This window comes from Chanos chanos, chromosome 11 (genome assembly GCF_902362185.1).
Source record: "Chanos chanos chromosome 11, fChaCha1.1, whole genome shotgun sequence".
Taxonomy (NCBI): Eukaryota; Metazoa; Chordata; class Actinopteri; order Gonorynchiformes; family Chanidae; genus Chanos; species Chanos chanos.
Genome location: NC_044505.1, coordinates 24,338,094 through 24,353,093, shown reverse-complemented (window position 1 = coordinate 24,353,093; position 15,000 = coordinate 24,338,094). Strand labels below are relative to the sequence as shown.

The 15,000-nt window shown below is 46.4% G+C and overlaps 1 protein-coding gene across 1 annotated transcript in view; it reads left to right on the top strand.

The window, feature by feature from the left end:
• Positions 1 to 15,000, top strand: part of tusc3 (tumor suppressor candidate 3) — a 72,178-nt gene that overhangs the window by 48,452 nt on the left and 8,726 nt on the right. Inside the window, exons 7-8 of the mRNA XM_030787880.1 lie at positions 2,717 to 2,780; positions 6,325 to 6,399. Of these exons, the coding sequence (XP_030643740.1) occupies positions 2,717 to 2,780; positions 6,325 to 6,399 (139 nt within the window). The remainder of the gene's footprint in view (positions 1 to 2,716; positions 2,781 to 6,324; positions 6,400 to 15,000) is intronic.

Genomic DNA, 15,000 nt, shown 5'->3' with positions numbered 1-15,000 from the left:
CTCAGTAACCAGCACTCAGTAACCTGCACTCAGTAACCTGCACTCAGTAACCTCCACTCAGTAACCTGCACTCACTGACCTGCACTCAGTAACCTGCACTCACTGACCTGCACTCACTGACCAGCACTCAGTAACCAGCACTCAGTAACCAGCACTCAGTAACCAGCACTTAGTAACCAGCACTTAGTAACCAGCACTCAGTAACCTGCACTCAGTAACCAGCACTCAGTAACCAGCACTCAGTAACCAGCACTCAGTAACCTGCACTCAGTAACCAGCACTCAGTAACCAGCACTCAGTAACCTGCACTCAGTAACCAGCACTCAGTAACCTGCACTCAGTAACCTGCACTCACTGACCAGCACTTAGTAACCAGCACTCAGTAACCAGCACTCAGTAACCTGCACTCAGTAACCAGCACTCAGTAACCAGCACTCAGTAACCTGCACTCAGTAACCAGCACTCAGTAACCAGCACTCAGTAACCTGCACTCAGTAACCAGCACTCAGTAACCTGCTCTCAGTAACCAGCACTCACTGACCTGCACTCAGTAACCAGCACTCAGTAACCAGCACTCAGTAACCTGCTCTCAGTAACCAGCACTCAGTAACCAGCACTCAGTAACCAGCACTTAGTAACCAGCACTCAGTAACCTGCACTTAGTAACCAGCACTCAGTAACCAGCACTCAGTAACCAGCACTCAGTAACCAGCACTTAGTAACCAGCACTCAGTAACCTCCACTCAGTAACCTCCACTCAGTAACCAGCACTCAGTAACCTGCACTCAGTAACCAGCACTCACTGACCTGCACTCAGTAACCAGCACTCACTGACCTGCACTCAGTAACCAGCACTCAGTAACCAGCACTCAGTAACCAGCACTCACTGACCAGCACTCAGTAACCAGCACTCAGTAACCAGCACTCAGTAACCTCCACTCAGTAACCTGCACTCACTGACCTGCACTCAGTAACCTGCACTCACTGACCTGCACTCACTGACCAGCACTCAGTAACCAGCACTCAGTAACCAGCACTCAGTAACCAGCACTTAGTAACCAGCACTTAGTAACCAGCACTCAGTAACCAGCACTCAGTAACCAGCACTCACTGACCAGCACTCAGTAACCAGCACTCAGTAACCAGCACTTAGTAACCAGCACTCAGTAACCAGCACTCAGTAACCTGCACTCAGTAACCAGCACTCAGTAACCAGCACTCAGTAACCTCCACTCAGTAACCTGCACTCACTGACCTGCACTCAGTAACCTGCACTCACTGACCTGCACTCACTGACCAGCACTCAGTAACCAGCACTCAGTAACCAGCACTCAGTAACCAGCACTCAGTAACCAGCACTTAGTAACCAGCACTCAGTAACCTGCACTCAGTAACCTCCACTCAGTAACCAGCACTCAGTAACCAGCACTCAGTAACCAGCACTCAGTAACCAGCACTGAGTAACCAGCACTCAGTAAACACACCAAAACACAGAGAGAGAACTGACATCAGCTCTTATCAGGCCACAAACACAGACCACACACACACAAACCACACACACAAACTCCACACAGACCTCACACATACACACAAACTCCACACAGACCACACACACACAAACCACACACACACTCACACACACCCAAACTTCACACAGACCACACACACACAAACCACACACACACTCACACACACACAAAACACACACCCAAACCCCACACAGACCACACATAAAACACACCCAAACTCCTCACAGACCACACACACACAAACCACACTCACACACACTCACACACACACAAAACACACACCCAAACTCCACACAGACCACACACAAACACACCCAAACTCCACACAGACCACACACACAAAAACCACACACACACTCACACACACACAAAACACACAAACTCCAACACAGACCCCACACATGCACACAAACTCCAACACAGACTTCACACACACACACAAACTCCAACACAGACCTCACACACACACACACAAACTCCAACACAGGCCATGCACACGCACGCACACACACACACCACACACATACAAACCACATACACAGACTCCTACACAGACCATATACAAACCACACACACACACCACGCACACTGCCCAATGTCCACCAAACGTCCTAACTTTAGCTGTATAAATTTAAACACACACACAAACTCCAACACAGGCCGCACACACACACACACACAAAACACACACTGTTGACTGTGGAAATGAAAGGGTTAACAGATGTTTAAGTGGACCGGTTATGCTTCCTAGATTTTCAGGGCTGAGTGATGCTGGAGACTAACCTTCAATCAATCAAGACAAAACAACCTTCATTCAGTGTCACCCTACGCAACAGAAAGCTCAGAGTTTGGCTTTAATCTACTTAACAGCAGAGACTGTGTGGAACCGTGTTTTTTTCCAGTAGACTGTGCATTACCCAGGTGTTTGTGTGAGAGAATTGTCTCCTAAGTTTCACTAATAGAACAGTGCCCCACCACATCTGTCCTTACTCATTCATTTACTGTTAATCATCCATTTATGACTTTGTGTTTCCTTAATTAATTAAAAAAAAAACATGATTTGTCATTTTCCATCTGTAATTTGTTTAAATGATAAATGGGTCATTATGAGGACCTGTGCAGTATTCTGCCTCCACTGCAAGACTGTTTTAACTGACACTCTCTCTCTCTCTCTCTCTCTCTTTCAGAGTTACATTCACGGGAGCAGCCAGGCTCAGTTTGTGGCAGAGTCCCACATCATCCTGTTGCTGAGTATCTTTTTCACACCTGAGGTTGTGTGTGTAGTGCTGAGGTTGTGCGTGTGGTTGTGAAGTTGTATGTGTGGTTGTGAGGTTGTGTGTATTGTAGGGATGAAGTTATGAGTACTGCAGTGTTAAGGTTGTGTGCACTGTTAGTGTTGAGGTTGTGGATGTTGTAGTGTTGAGGAAGTGTGTTGAGGTAGTGATGAGGTTGTAGTGTTGAAGTTGTGTGTACTGTAGTGTTGAGGTAGTGATGAGGTTGTAGTGTTGAAGTTGTGTGTACTGTAGTGTTGAGGTTGTCCATTGTAGTGTTGAGGATGTGTGTATGGTACTGTTGGTGTTGTGTATTGAGGTTGTTGTGAGGTTGTGTGTTGAGGTTGTGGTGATGTTGTAGTGTTGAAGTTGTGTGTACTGTAGTGTTGGGGTTGTCCATTGTAGTGTTGAGGATGTGTGTATTGTAGTGTTGATGTTGTCTGTATTGTTGTGTTGAGTCTTGAGGTTATGTGTATTGTAGTGTTGAAGTTGTGTCTACTGTAGTGCTGAGGTTGTGGTATGATTGTGTGCATTGTAGGGATGAGGTTGTGTATACTGAAGTGTTGAGGTTGTGTGTTGAGGTTGTGTGTACTGTAGTGTTGAGGTTGTGTGTTGAGGTTGTTGTGAGGTTGTGTGTTGAGGTTGTGGTGAGGTTGTAGTGTTGAGGTTGTGTGTATTGTTGAGGTTGTGTGTATGGTACTGTTGGTGTTGTGTATTGAGGTTGTTGTGAGGTTGTGTGTTGAGGTTGTGTGTATGGTACTGTTGGTGTTGTGTATTGAGGTTGTTGTGAGGTTGTGTGTTGAGGTTGTGGTGAGGTTGTAGTGTTGAAGGTATGTGTACTGTAATGTTGAGGTCATCTGTACTGTATGGGTGAGGTTGTGTGCATAGTGCTGAGATTGTGTGTGTGGTTGTGAGGTTATGTGTAAGGTGGTGTGTGTGCTTGTGAGGTTAAGTGCGTATAATGTTGAGGTTGTGTGCGTGGTCTTGAGGTTGTGTTTATAATGCTGAGACTACGGTTGAGGTTGTGTTTATAATGCTGAGACTACGGTTGAGGTTGTGTTTATAATGCTGAGGTGAACGGTTGAGGTTGTGTTTATAATGCTGAGGCTGTGTATAGTGCTGAGGTTGTGTGTGTAGTTGTGAGGTTGTGTGCGTGGTTGTGAGGTTGTGTGTAGTTGTGAGGTTGTGTGTATAGTTGTGAGGCTGTGTGTAGTGGTGAGGCTGTGTGTATAGTTGTGAGGTTGTGTGTATAGTTGTGAGGTTGTGTGTGTAGTTTTGAGGTTGTGTGCGTGGTTGTGAGGCTGTGCGTGTAGTTGTGAGGTTGTGTGTAGTGCTGAAGTTGTGTGTATAGTTGTGAGGTTGTGTGTATAGTTGTGAGTTTGTGTATGTAGTTGTGAAGTTGCGTGTATAGTTGTGAGGTTGTGTGTATAGTTGTGAGGTTGTGTGTGTAGTTTTGAGGTTGTGTGCGTGGTTGTGAGGCTGTGCGTGTAGTTGTGAGGTTGTGTGTAGTGCTGAAGTTGTGTGTATAGTTGTGAGGTTGTGTGTATAGTTGTGAGTTTGTGTATGTAGTTGTGAAGTTGCGTGTATAGTTGTTAGGTTGTGTGTATAGTTGTGAGTTTGTGTGTGTAGTTGTGAGGTTGTGTGTTGAGGTTGTGTGTACTGTAGTGCTGAATTTTTGTGTATAGTTGTGAGGTTGTGTGTATAGTTGTGAGTTTGTGTGTGTAGTTTTGAGGTTGTGTGCGTGGTTGTGAGGTTGTGTGTGTAGTTGTGAGGTTGTGTTTAGTGCTGAAATTGTGTGTATAGTTGTGAGGTTGTGTGTATAGTTGTGAGGTTGTGTGCGTGATTGTGAGGGATGTGTATAGTTGTGAGGTTGTGTGCGTGGTTGTGAGGTTGTGTCCGCGGTTGTGAGGCTGTGTGTAGTGGTGAGGTTGTGTGTGTAGTGCTGAGGTTGTGTGTGCAGTGGTGGGGTTGTGTGTGTAGTTGTGAGGTTGTGTGCGTGGTTGTGAGGGATGTGTGTAGTTGTTAGGTTGTGTGCGCGGTTGTGAGGCTGTGTGTAGTGGTGAGGTTGTGTGTGTAGTGGTGAGGTTGTGTGTGTAGTTGTGAGGTTGTGTTTAGTGCTGAGGTTGTGTGTGCAGTGGTGGGGTTGTGTGTGTAGTTGTGAGGTTGTGTGTGTAGTGGTGAGGTTGTGTGTGTAGTTGTGAGGTTGTGTTTAGTGCTGAGGTTGTGTGTGCAGTGGTGAGGTTGTGTGTGTAGTTGTGAGGTTGTGTGCGCGGTTGTGAGGCTGTGTGTAGTGGTGAGGTTGTGTGTGTAGTGGTGAGGTTGTGTGTGTAGTTGTGAGGTTGTGTTTAGTGCTGAGGTTGTGTGTGTAGTGGTGAGGTTGTGTGTGTGGTTGTGTTTAGTGCTGAGGTTGTGTGTGCAGTGGTGAGGTTGTGTGTGTAGTTGTGAGGCTGTGTGTAGTGGTGAGGTTGTGTGTGTAGTGGTGGGGTTGTGTGTGTAGTTGTGAGGTTGTGTGCGTGGTTGTGAGGGATGTGTGTAGTTGTTAGGTTGTGTGTGTGGTTGTGAGGCTGTGTGTAGTGGTGAGGTTGTGTGTGTAGTGGTGAGGTTGTGTGTGTAGTTGTGAGGTTGTGTTTAGTGCTGAGGTTGTGTGTGCAGTGGTGGGGTTGTGTGTGTAGTTGTGAGGTTGTGTTTAGTGCTGAGGTTGTGTGTGCAGTGGTGAGGTTGTGTGTGTAGTTGTGAGGTTGTGTGTGTAGTTGTGAGGTTGTGTGTGTAGTGGTGAGGTTGTGTTTAGTGCTGAGGTTGTGTGTGCAGTGGTGGGGTTGTGTGTGTAGTGGTGAGGTTGTGTGTGAGGTTGTGTTTAGTGCTGAGGTTGTGTGTGCAGTGCTGAGGTTGTGTGTGTAGTGGTGAGGTTGTGTGTGAGGTTGTGTTTAGTGCTGAGGCTGTGTGTAGTGGTGAGGTTGTGTGTGTAGTTGTGAGGTTGTGTTTAGTGCTGAGGTTGTGTGTGCAGTGGTGGGGTTGTGTGTGAGGTTGTGTTTAGTGCTGAGGTTGTGTGTGCAGTGGTGGGGTGTCTTGCTGCTCTTGGTGCTGTCAGAGACTCGAGTCTTTCCTTCAGTTCTCCTTCCTGATTCCAAACACTGCCTGTAGGACAGAGAACACTCTTCAGCGTGTATTCCCCTGCCTGCAGCGCCCCCTGTGGTCAGAGCTGGCCTGCAGCGTGTCTGGGGCCTGATCTTCTGCCAGAGACTTTCACTTCTCTGTGTACCAAACGCTGATCAGACCTGACAAGTATGTTGGCGTATGTTAAGGACAGTGCTTAATAAACAGTATGCTAATTAGACAGGAACCGTTTTATGCCTATGTTTACATAGTGACTAAACCTTGTTTTTAAAGACTACTCGTGTGGTTTATCCTGCGTAATGTCTGTTGTGAGCCGCGCTTGTCGCCGTCTGACCCTGACGCGGAGTTTCATGGCTCAGTCTCTGGGCCGCTGTACCAGGGCTTTGCCGTTTCCTTGACAACATCCACAGATGCTGCAATTACCATGGGAATGGTCCTGCTGAACGAGGCGGCCACGTCCAAAGGAGACGTCGGTAAAAGGAGGAGTAAGTTTGTCACCTCTCACGTTCCACTGGGTTTTCTCTCCCAGTTTATCCACGCGGAACTGTAAGACTGAGTGACGTCTGATTGTGTGGAGTATTTGTTTATGTGTGTGTTTACATGTGTGTGTATGTGTTCGTGAGTGTGTGTGTGTACTTACATGCATGCACGCATGCGTGTGCATCTTTGGGTATGTTAGTGTGTGTTTGTGTGTGTGCATTAGTGTGTGCATGCACACGTACGCGCGCATGTGTGTTCATTAGTATGTGAATGTATTTTTCTGTGTGCATGTGTGCTTATGCAGGTATGTGTGTATCTGCGTATGTGTGTGTGTGTGTGTGTGAGAGAGAGAAACAATGTGTATTCAGTGGATGTTACTGTAAAAATGATTAACACACAGCATCAGTAGCAGTGGTAAAATCTCTCCAAATGGATATAGAATGACGTCACTGTGCAATCACATTACCAACAGTGCTCCGGTCTCCATGCCTGCTAGCTCTCCACTTATTCTGAACCCTCACTGCTAGCCACATGCTACTTCATCAGCTGACTCCAGTGACTCTTTTGATTGGTCAGAATAAACAATTTATTTCTCTGTCTTGAGTGGCCGGTTATTCCCGCAGTTTCTCTCCTTCGTAGTAACTCGTAGTAACAAACCTGTAAATGCTTTTTCTTTGTTTCTATTTCTGACATGGCGAAGAGATGAGAGGTAGCTGTGATTGGCTGGACACTGCTGGCGGTGATGACTGAGGGAAGGTGTGAGGCTGTGATTATTTAGTGAACGAGGGTCTTCTCTTTTGTGATTGGCTGGACACTGCTGGCGGTGATGACTGAGGGAAGGTGTGAGGCTGTGATTATGTGGTGAACGAGGGTCTTCTCTTTTGTGATTGGCTGGACACTGCTGGTGGTGATGACTGAGGGAAGGTGTGAGGCTGTGATTATGTGGTGAACGAGGGTCTTCTCTTTTGTGATTGGCTGGACACTGCTGGCGGTGATGACTGAGGGAAGGTGTGAGGCTGTGATTATTTGGTGAACGAGGGTCTTCTCTTTTGTGATTGGCTGGACACTGCTGGTGGTGATGACTGAGGGAAGGTGTGAGGCTGTGATTATGTGGTGAACGAGGGTCTTCTCTTTTGTGATTGGCTGGACACTGCTGGCGGTGATGACTGAGGGAAGGTGTGAGGCTGTGATTATGTGGTGAACGAGGGTCTTCTCTTTTCCTCCACTCCTTTAAGAGTCACATGCCTCCGTGCCCGACGGCTTTAAGTCAGAGCCACATTCTGTAACGCTCACGCTGCGGTTTGTGTTTATGGCGTTTAAATGCGTTTGAACATGCTGAAATAGTCAAACCTCAGGTAACTTCAGCTTGCCCTGCACAATAAAAACTAACTGTGATAATGACAGCCTCTGTTAATTAGCACCAGACGGATTGCTCATGTGTGGTGTTGCTGTGTGAGATGCTGACTGTCTGTTGGTAGGTTTAGCGCGATGGTGTCCGGCAGTGGGATTGGGCATGTGTTTCACGCGTACAGGGACGGGTCTCAGCAGGACGGGAAGATACATTCCCGGTTTAGGACGAGAGCACACCCCTCATGCAGTCTGATGTAGTGGGACTGTTTACAGACAGGCTGGAACTTAACACAGAAAAAAGACGCAAGTGAGGTTAAGACACCATGACGGTCGAGAATGACCTGCATGTACAGCATACCAGCATATGTATTTCTCTATTTTTTTCCCCCTAACATTTGGTTGAAAAGTGTTTTTGTATATCCCAGTTTCCTGATTAGTAGCGATTTTCTGATGCTGTTATGTGGATCTTCCTTGCTCTCTGATTGGTTGATTGGTGAGCAGGTGAATTATGGGAGTGCGGGGTAGCTAGCAGCTGACAGGCTGAATAAATGTGAAAGAGAGAAAGACAAACAGTTAGCTGAACTGGGTACCTTTTTTTCTTTTCTTTTTTTTTAAATCGTGTAAAATGGTGTAAATGAATTTGAAACATAGAAGCTTTGGGCTGTCAGGTGTATTTAGGAATATATACCTTAATTTTCTCTTAAGATGTGTAACGTGGCAGTTCGTTGCATTGGATGGCTTTTTGCTGTGTGTGTGTCCAGCCTTTACCTTGTTTAACCGCGACGGTAATGGAAGTAAAAGTCCACAGCTTTGAAATCGCTCCAGTGTTCGGCGACACTTCCATGTCACACCGAACACGGGCCACTGGCATGAATGTCTCAAGGACTGATTGAGAATTTGTGCCTGAATGTGCGACGGAAATCGCAGCCTTGCTTTATGCTGTAACTGGCAGGATTGGATTGTGTATTGGATTGAATATGCAGGCGCTCAGGTCGTCCGTGTGCGTAGACGTGCGTGTAGGGTTCACTCTCTGAAGGTCACACGCTCACGGTTCTCCTCCGCCCACCAGCGTACGCCTCGGCGCGGGGCCCGTGGGGTCAGAGGTCGCCCTTCTCGCGATAATTAAATGAGTGCTGGCGGAGGCTTCATTCCATCCGCAGCTTTTAATTGACACTTATGCATATGTATGTGGCAGCCGTCATAATAATAATAAAGTCTTTTAGCTGTCCTCCTCCGCAGAGCAGTGGGCTTGTCCAGGGCCCTGCGACTGGGTCTGAATATGAAAACAGATGAAAGGAGGAACTGAGCACAGCTATGGGGAGGAGCCTCTGTGGAAACCACGGGCTCTCCTCAAGGGCCGTGGAAGGGGAGGAGGCCACGTGGAGGTGAAGCTGTTGCTTGTCTGTGCGGCAGGAGCAGAATGCTGTCTGAGAATGGGGCTCCATTTAATGGATGTCATGACTAATTCATGTGACAGTCACACTCAAAATAAAAGCAATAATAATGTTATAACCGTAGGCATTTCCAGTAAAAACCGTCACATATGTGTTTATATGAATCACTCTATTCATTCTGAAAAAAAGAAGGAAAATTGGAGAGGAGGTGTTGGTTTAATAGCCGAGCCTTGAGGATGGCTCTGTCATGGGCACATCTAACAGTCTAACAGTAACTTCAAGGATGTTTTGTCCTTGGAGACGAAAAGAAAATTTTCATCTTTTATTTCTGCAGTGACCCTTTGTGACTTTTGACTGCGAAGGTCAGTTTGTTTCAAAGGAACTACTGAATCTTTCACTTACTGCTTTAAGTTTCATTGTTCGTGTTTCTCCAAGAACTGTGACACTTTGCATGACAGCCTTGATGTTTTAAGCCAGTCGTTCGATAGCAGTTCGGAGTCTGTTTTCTTAAATGTTTGTATGTAGGTCTAACGAGTCGTGTGCATATTTTCCTGATAGACGTTTTAATAAGATTTACCTATTATGCCTCATTATTTAGGTACACAGAGCTTCAGTAACCCCTAAATTATATGTGGTGCTTAAACTGTGTAGGATAGAAAAAGCTTTTCTAATTCACCGTGCTGTTTAAGGAAACTGCTTTAACAGATTAATTGCCTTTATGTCATAACAGATACATCATGTACAGTCCATCGTTGAACAAGTCCTGTTGTTGTCATGGAAACCTGCTTTTCTAAACAGGGGTTGTGGAAGAAGAAAATATTTCAACAATGTGCTTTGGGGATAAACATCACTCCAGTCTCACATGCTGGCCTTTACCACTGGGACTTTCCTTCACCTATGAGGCCTGTTCAGTCATTAGGAGAGGTGATGGACTGGACCAAACTGGACAGAGAATCCAGGGTCTTTGCTCCTCCCACTGTGCTGACAAACCAGTCTGTCCGAACGCCTGAGCAACCCTGAAGGAAAATTATCAACGGATTCGAAATGTCACCTCAGTCATCCCTGTGTTTTACACTTCCTCACCTCAGTCATCCCTGTGTTTTACACTTCATCACCTCAGTCATCCCTGTGTTTTACACTTCCTCACCTCAGTCACCCCTGTGTTTTACACTTCATCACCTCAGTCATCCCTGTGTTTTACACCTCATCACCTCAGTCATCCCTGTGTTTTACACCTCATCACCTCAGTCATCCCTGTGTTTTACACTTCCTCACCTCAGTCATCCCTGTGTTTTACACTTCCTCACCTCAGTCATCCCTGTGTTTTACACTTCCTCACCTCAGTCATCCCTGTGTTTTACACCTCATCACCTCAGTCATCCCTGTGTTTTACACTTCCTCACCTCCGTCATCCCTGTGTTTTACACTTCATCACCTCAGTCATCCCTGTGTTTTACACCTCATCACCTCAGTCATCCCTGTGTTTTACACTTCATCACCTCAGTCATCCCTGTGTTTTACACCTCATCACCTCAGTCATCCCTGTGTTTTACACTTCCTCACCTCAGTCATCCCTGTGTTTTACACTTCATCACCTCAGTCATCCCTGTGTTTTACACTTCATCACCTCAGTCATCCCTGTGTTTTACACCTCATCACCTCAGTCATCCCTGTGTTTTACACCTCATCACCTCAGTCATCCCTGTGTTTTACACTTCCTCACCTCAGTCATCCCTGTGTTTTACACTTCCTCACCTCAGTCATCCCTGTGTTTTACACTTCCTCACCTCAGTCATCCCTGTGTTTTACACCTCATCACCTCAGTCATCCCTGTGTTTTACACTTCCTCACCTCCGTCATCCCTGTGTTTTACACTTCATCACCTCAGTCATCCCTGTGTTTTACACTTCCTCACCTCAGTCACCCCTGTGTTTTACACCTCCTCACCTCAGTCATCCCTGTGTTTTACACTTCATCACCTCAGTCATCCCTGTGTTTTACACCTCATCACCTCAGTCATCCCTGTGTTTTACACCTCATCACCTCAGTCATCCCTGTGTTTACACTTCCTCACCTCAGTCATCCCTGTGTTTTACACCTCATCACCTCAGTCATCCCTGTGTTTTACACTTCCTCACCTCAGTCATCCCTGTGTTTTACACTTCATCACCTCAGTCATCCCTGTGTTTTACACTTCCTCACCTCAGTCATCCCTGTGTTTTACACCTCATCACCTCAGTCATCCCTGTGTTTACACTTCCTCACCTCAGTCATCCCTGTGTTTTACACCTCCTCACCTCAGTCATCCCTGTGTTTTACACCTCATCACCTCAGTCATCCCTGTGTTTTACACTTCCTCACCTCCGTCATCCCTGTGTTTTACACTTCCTCACCTCAGTCATCCCTGTGTTTTACACCTCATCACCTCAGTCATCCCTGTGTTTTACACCTCATCACCTCAGTCATCCCTGTGTTTTACACCTCATCACCTCAGTCATCCCTGTGTTTTACACCTCATCACCTCAGTCATCCCTGTGTTTTACACTTCATCACCTCAGTCATCCCTGTGTTTTACACTTCCTCACCTCCGTCATCCCTGTGTTTTACACTTCCTCACCTCAGTCATCCCTGTGTTTTACACCTCATCACCTCAGTCATCCCTGTGTTTACACTTCCTCACCTCAGTCATCCCTGTGTTTTACACCTCCTCACCTCAGTCATCCCTGTGTTTTACACCTCATCACCTCAGTCATCCCTGTGTTTTACACCTCATCACCTCAGTCATCCCTGTGTTTTACACTTCCTCACCTCTGTCATCCCTGTGTTTTACACCTCATCACCTCAGTCATCCCTGTGTTTTACACTTCCTCACCTCAGTCATCCCTGTGTTTTACACTTCATCACCTCAGTCATCCCTGTGTTTTACACCTCATCACCTCAGTCATCCCTGTGTTTTACACTTCATCACCTCAGTCATCCCTGTGTTTTACACTTCCTCACCTCAGTCATCCCTGTGTTTTACACCTCATCACCTCAGTCATCCCTGTGTTTTACACCTCATCACCTCAGTCATCCCTGTGTTTTACACTTCCTCACCTCAGTCATCCCTGTGTTTTACACTTCCTCACCTCAGTCATCCCTGTGTTTTACACTTCCTCACCTCAGTCATCCCTGTGTTTTACACCTCATCACCTCAGTCATCCCTGTGTTTACACTTCCTCACCTCAGTCATCCCTGTGTTTTACACCTCATCACCTCAGTCATCCCTGTGTTTTACACCTCATCACCTCAGTCATCCCTGTGTTTTACACTTCCTCACCTCAGTCATCCCTGTGTTTTACACTTCCTCACCTCAGTCATCCCTGTGTTTTACACCTCATCACCTCAGTCATCCCTGTGTTTTACACCTCATCACCTCAGTCATCCCTGTGTTTTACACCTCATCACCTCAGTCATCCCTGTGTTTTACACCTCATCACCTCAGTCATCCCTGTGTTTTACACCTCATCACCTCAGTCATCCCTGTGTTTTACACTTCCTCACCTCAGTCATCCCTGTGTTTTACACTTCATCACCTCAGTCATCCCTGTGTTTTACACCTCATCACCTCAGTCATCCCTGTGTTTTACACTTCATCACCTCAGTCATCCCTGTGTTTTACACTTCCTCACCTCAGTCATCCCTGTGTTTTACACCTCATCACCTCAGTCATCCCTGTGTTTTACACCTCATCACCTCAGTCATCCCTGTGTTTTACACCTCATCACCTCAGTCATCCCTGTGTTTTACACCTCATCACCTCAGTCATCCCTGTGTTTTACACCTCATCACCTCAGTCATCCCTGTGTTTTACACTTCCTCACCTCAGTCATCCCTGTGTTTTACACTTCATCACCTCAGTCATCCCTGTGTTTTACACCTCATCACCTCAGTCATCCCTGTGTTTTACACCTCATCACCTCAGTCATCCCTGTGTTTTACACTTCCTCACCTCAGTCATCCCTGTGTTTTACACTTCCTCACCTCAGTCATCCCTGTGTTTTACACTTCATCACCTCAGTCATCCCTGTGTTTTACACTTCCTCACCTCAGTCATCCCTGTGTTTTACACTTCATCACCTCAGTCATCCCTGTGTTTTACACCTCATCACCTCAGTCATCCCTGTGTTTTACACCTCATCACCTCAGTCATCCCTGTGTTTTACACCTCCTCACCTCAGTCATCCCTGTGTTTTACACTTCATCACCTCAGTCATCCCTGTGTTTTACACTTCCTCACCTCAGTCATCCCTGTGTTTTACACTTCCTCACCTTACAGGCTTTATGCTTTGGTTTGAGGGTTTTTTGGGTCGGGTCAGATCAGATCAAGGCAAGCTTGATGATCTGTTGCATGATGCTTTCCAGAATATTCCCCAGTGTCTCCACGTGAACGTACTGTAACAGTAGCTCAGAATCTTTTTTTTTTTTTCACTTTATTTTATTTGTCGTACTTCTGCACTAAACATTGTGTTCAGAGATTATGTAGAATGCTGACCTCAGATCAGTACAACACAGTTTGTTCTGACTGAAACACAGAACCTTAGTCATAAGATAGCAATAAACAATGAGAAGAACTGAAGACAGATTTCAGGGTGGAAATGACCCTTCTGACCAGTGGTCCAAAGCCCTGAAACAAGAATGAAGCACAGTGTCAGCACTGTTCTTCACAGAGCCGTCCAGAAGACCCGGAGCAGACGCACGCCTCCTCTCTGGGCGATGTGCTTAGATTTTTAGGGGACTTTTCTGCTTGACTATGCTGAGAATTAGCTGGTGATGGCGATGTCATCATTAGATGTGGCCTTGCACTGCGCGGGTTAACTCGCTCTGATTAAAGACAGATTAGCTTTTCCCTCTGCTCAACAGCTGCCTCTCCACTGTCTTCATCACCCTCTGGATGCTGGCAATACTTATGAGCCTTTACACTCACTGTGTGTGTGTGCATGTGTGTGTGTGTGTGCATGCTCATGTGTGCATGTGTGTGTGCGTGCATGCATGTGTGTGGTATGTGTATGCATTTTCCTGGTTAGTGGTATGCTTTTCTGTGTCTGTGCACACCACTTTTGTGTGTGTGTGTGTGCAAATGTGTGTGGGTTGTTTGTATATGTTGTGTGTTTGTGAATCATGTCTATATGACTTGTGTGTGTGTGTGTGTGTGCGTGTGCGCGTGTGCGTGTGTGTGTGCGTTTGTGTGTGCGTGTGTGTGCGTGCGTGTGTGTGTGTGTGCGTGTGTGCGTGCGTGCGTGCGTGTGTGCGTGCGTGCGTGCGTGTGTGTGTGCGTGCGTGCGTGCGTGTGTGTGTGTGTGTGTGCGTGTGTGTGTGTGCGTGCAGGTAGTGGGATCTTTTTTGTGGTTTTTGTTATTTTTGCTGATGTGTTGTCACCATCCTGTTGAGATTAGTTCCAATATTACTGTTCTTTTTCATTTCTGGTGTTTAATGGCTTTGAGGTCTCCCCTGTGATTTGCAGCCAGTCTTTAGAGAGCGTAATCCTATCACTGTGAAATGACTGAAGCGTTTTAATGCTGTGTTTTAGTCTATCTGATTTCAGAACCAGCTGACTCAGCTCTTCCCCTCTCTCTGTTTGTGTTTGGAAGAGACTAAATCTTGATTATTCTTTGGCCTGTTACTGATGGCTTCATTTAGGATAAGCTTTCAGATCAAAGTTGGCAGAAAATGATTTCACACTGTGGCCTAATAGACAGAAGCCTCTGAAGCTTTCTTTGGTTTTTCACGTCTCTGTCTTCCCGCCGTCCCTCTCATGCTGTGTTCAGAGACTCTGGACAGAATATGTAACATTATCTGGTGTGTGTGTGTGTTTGTGTGAAT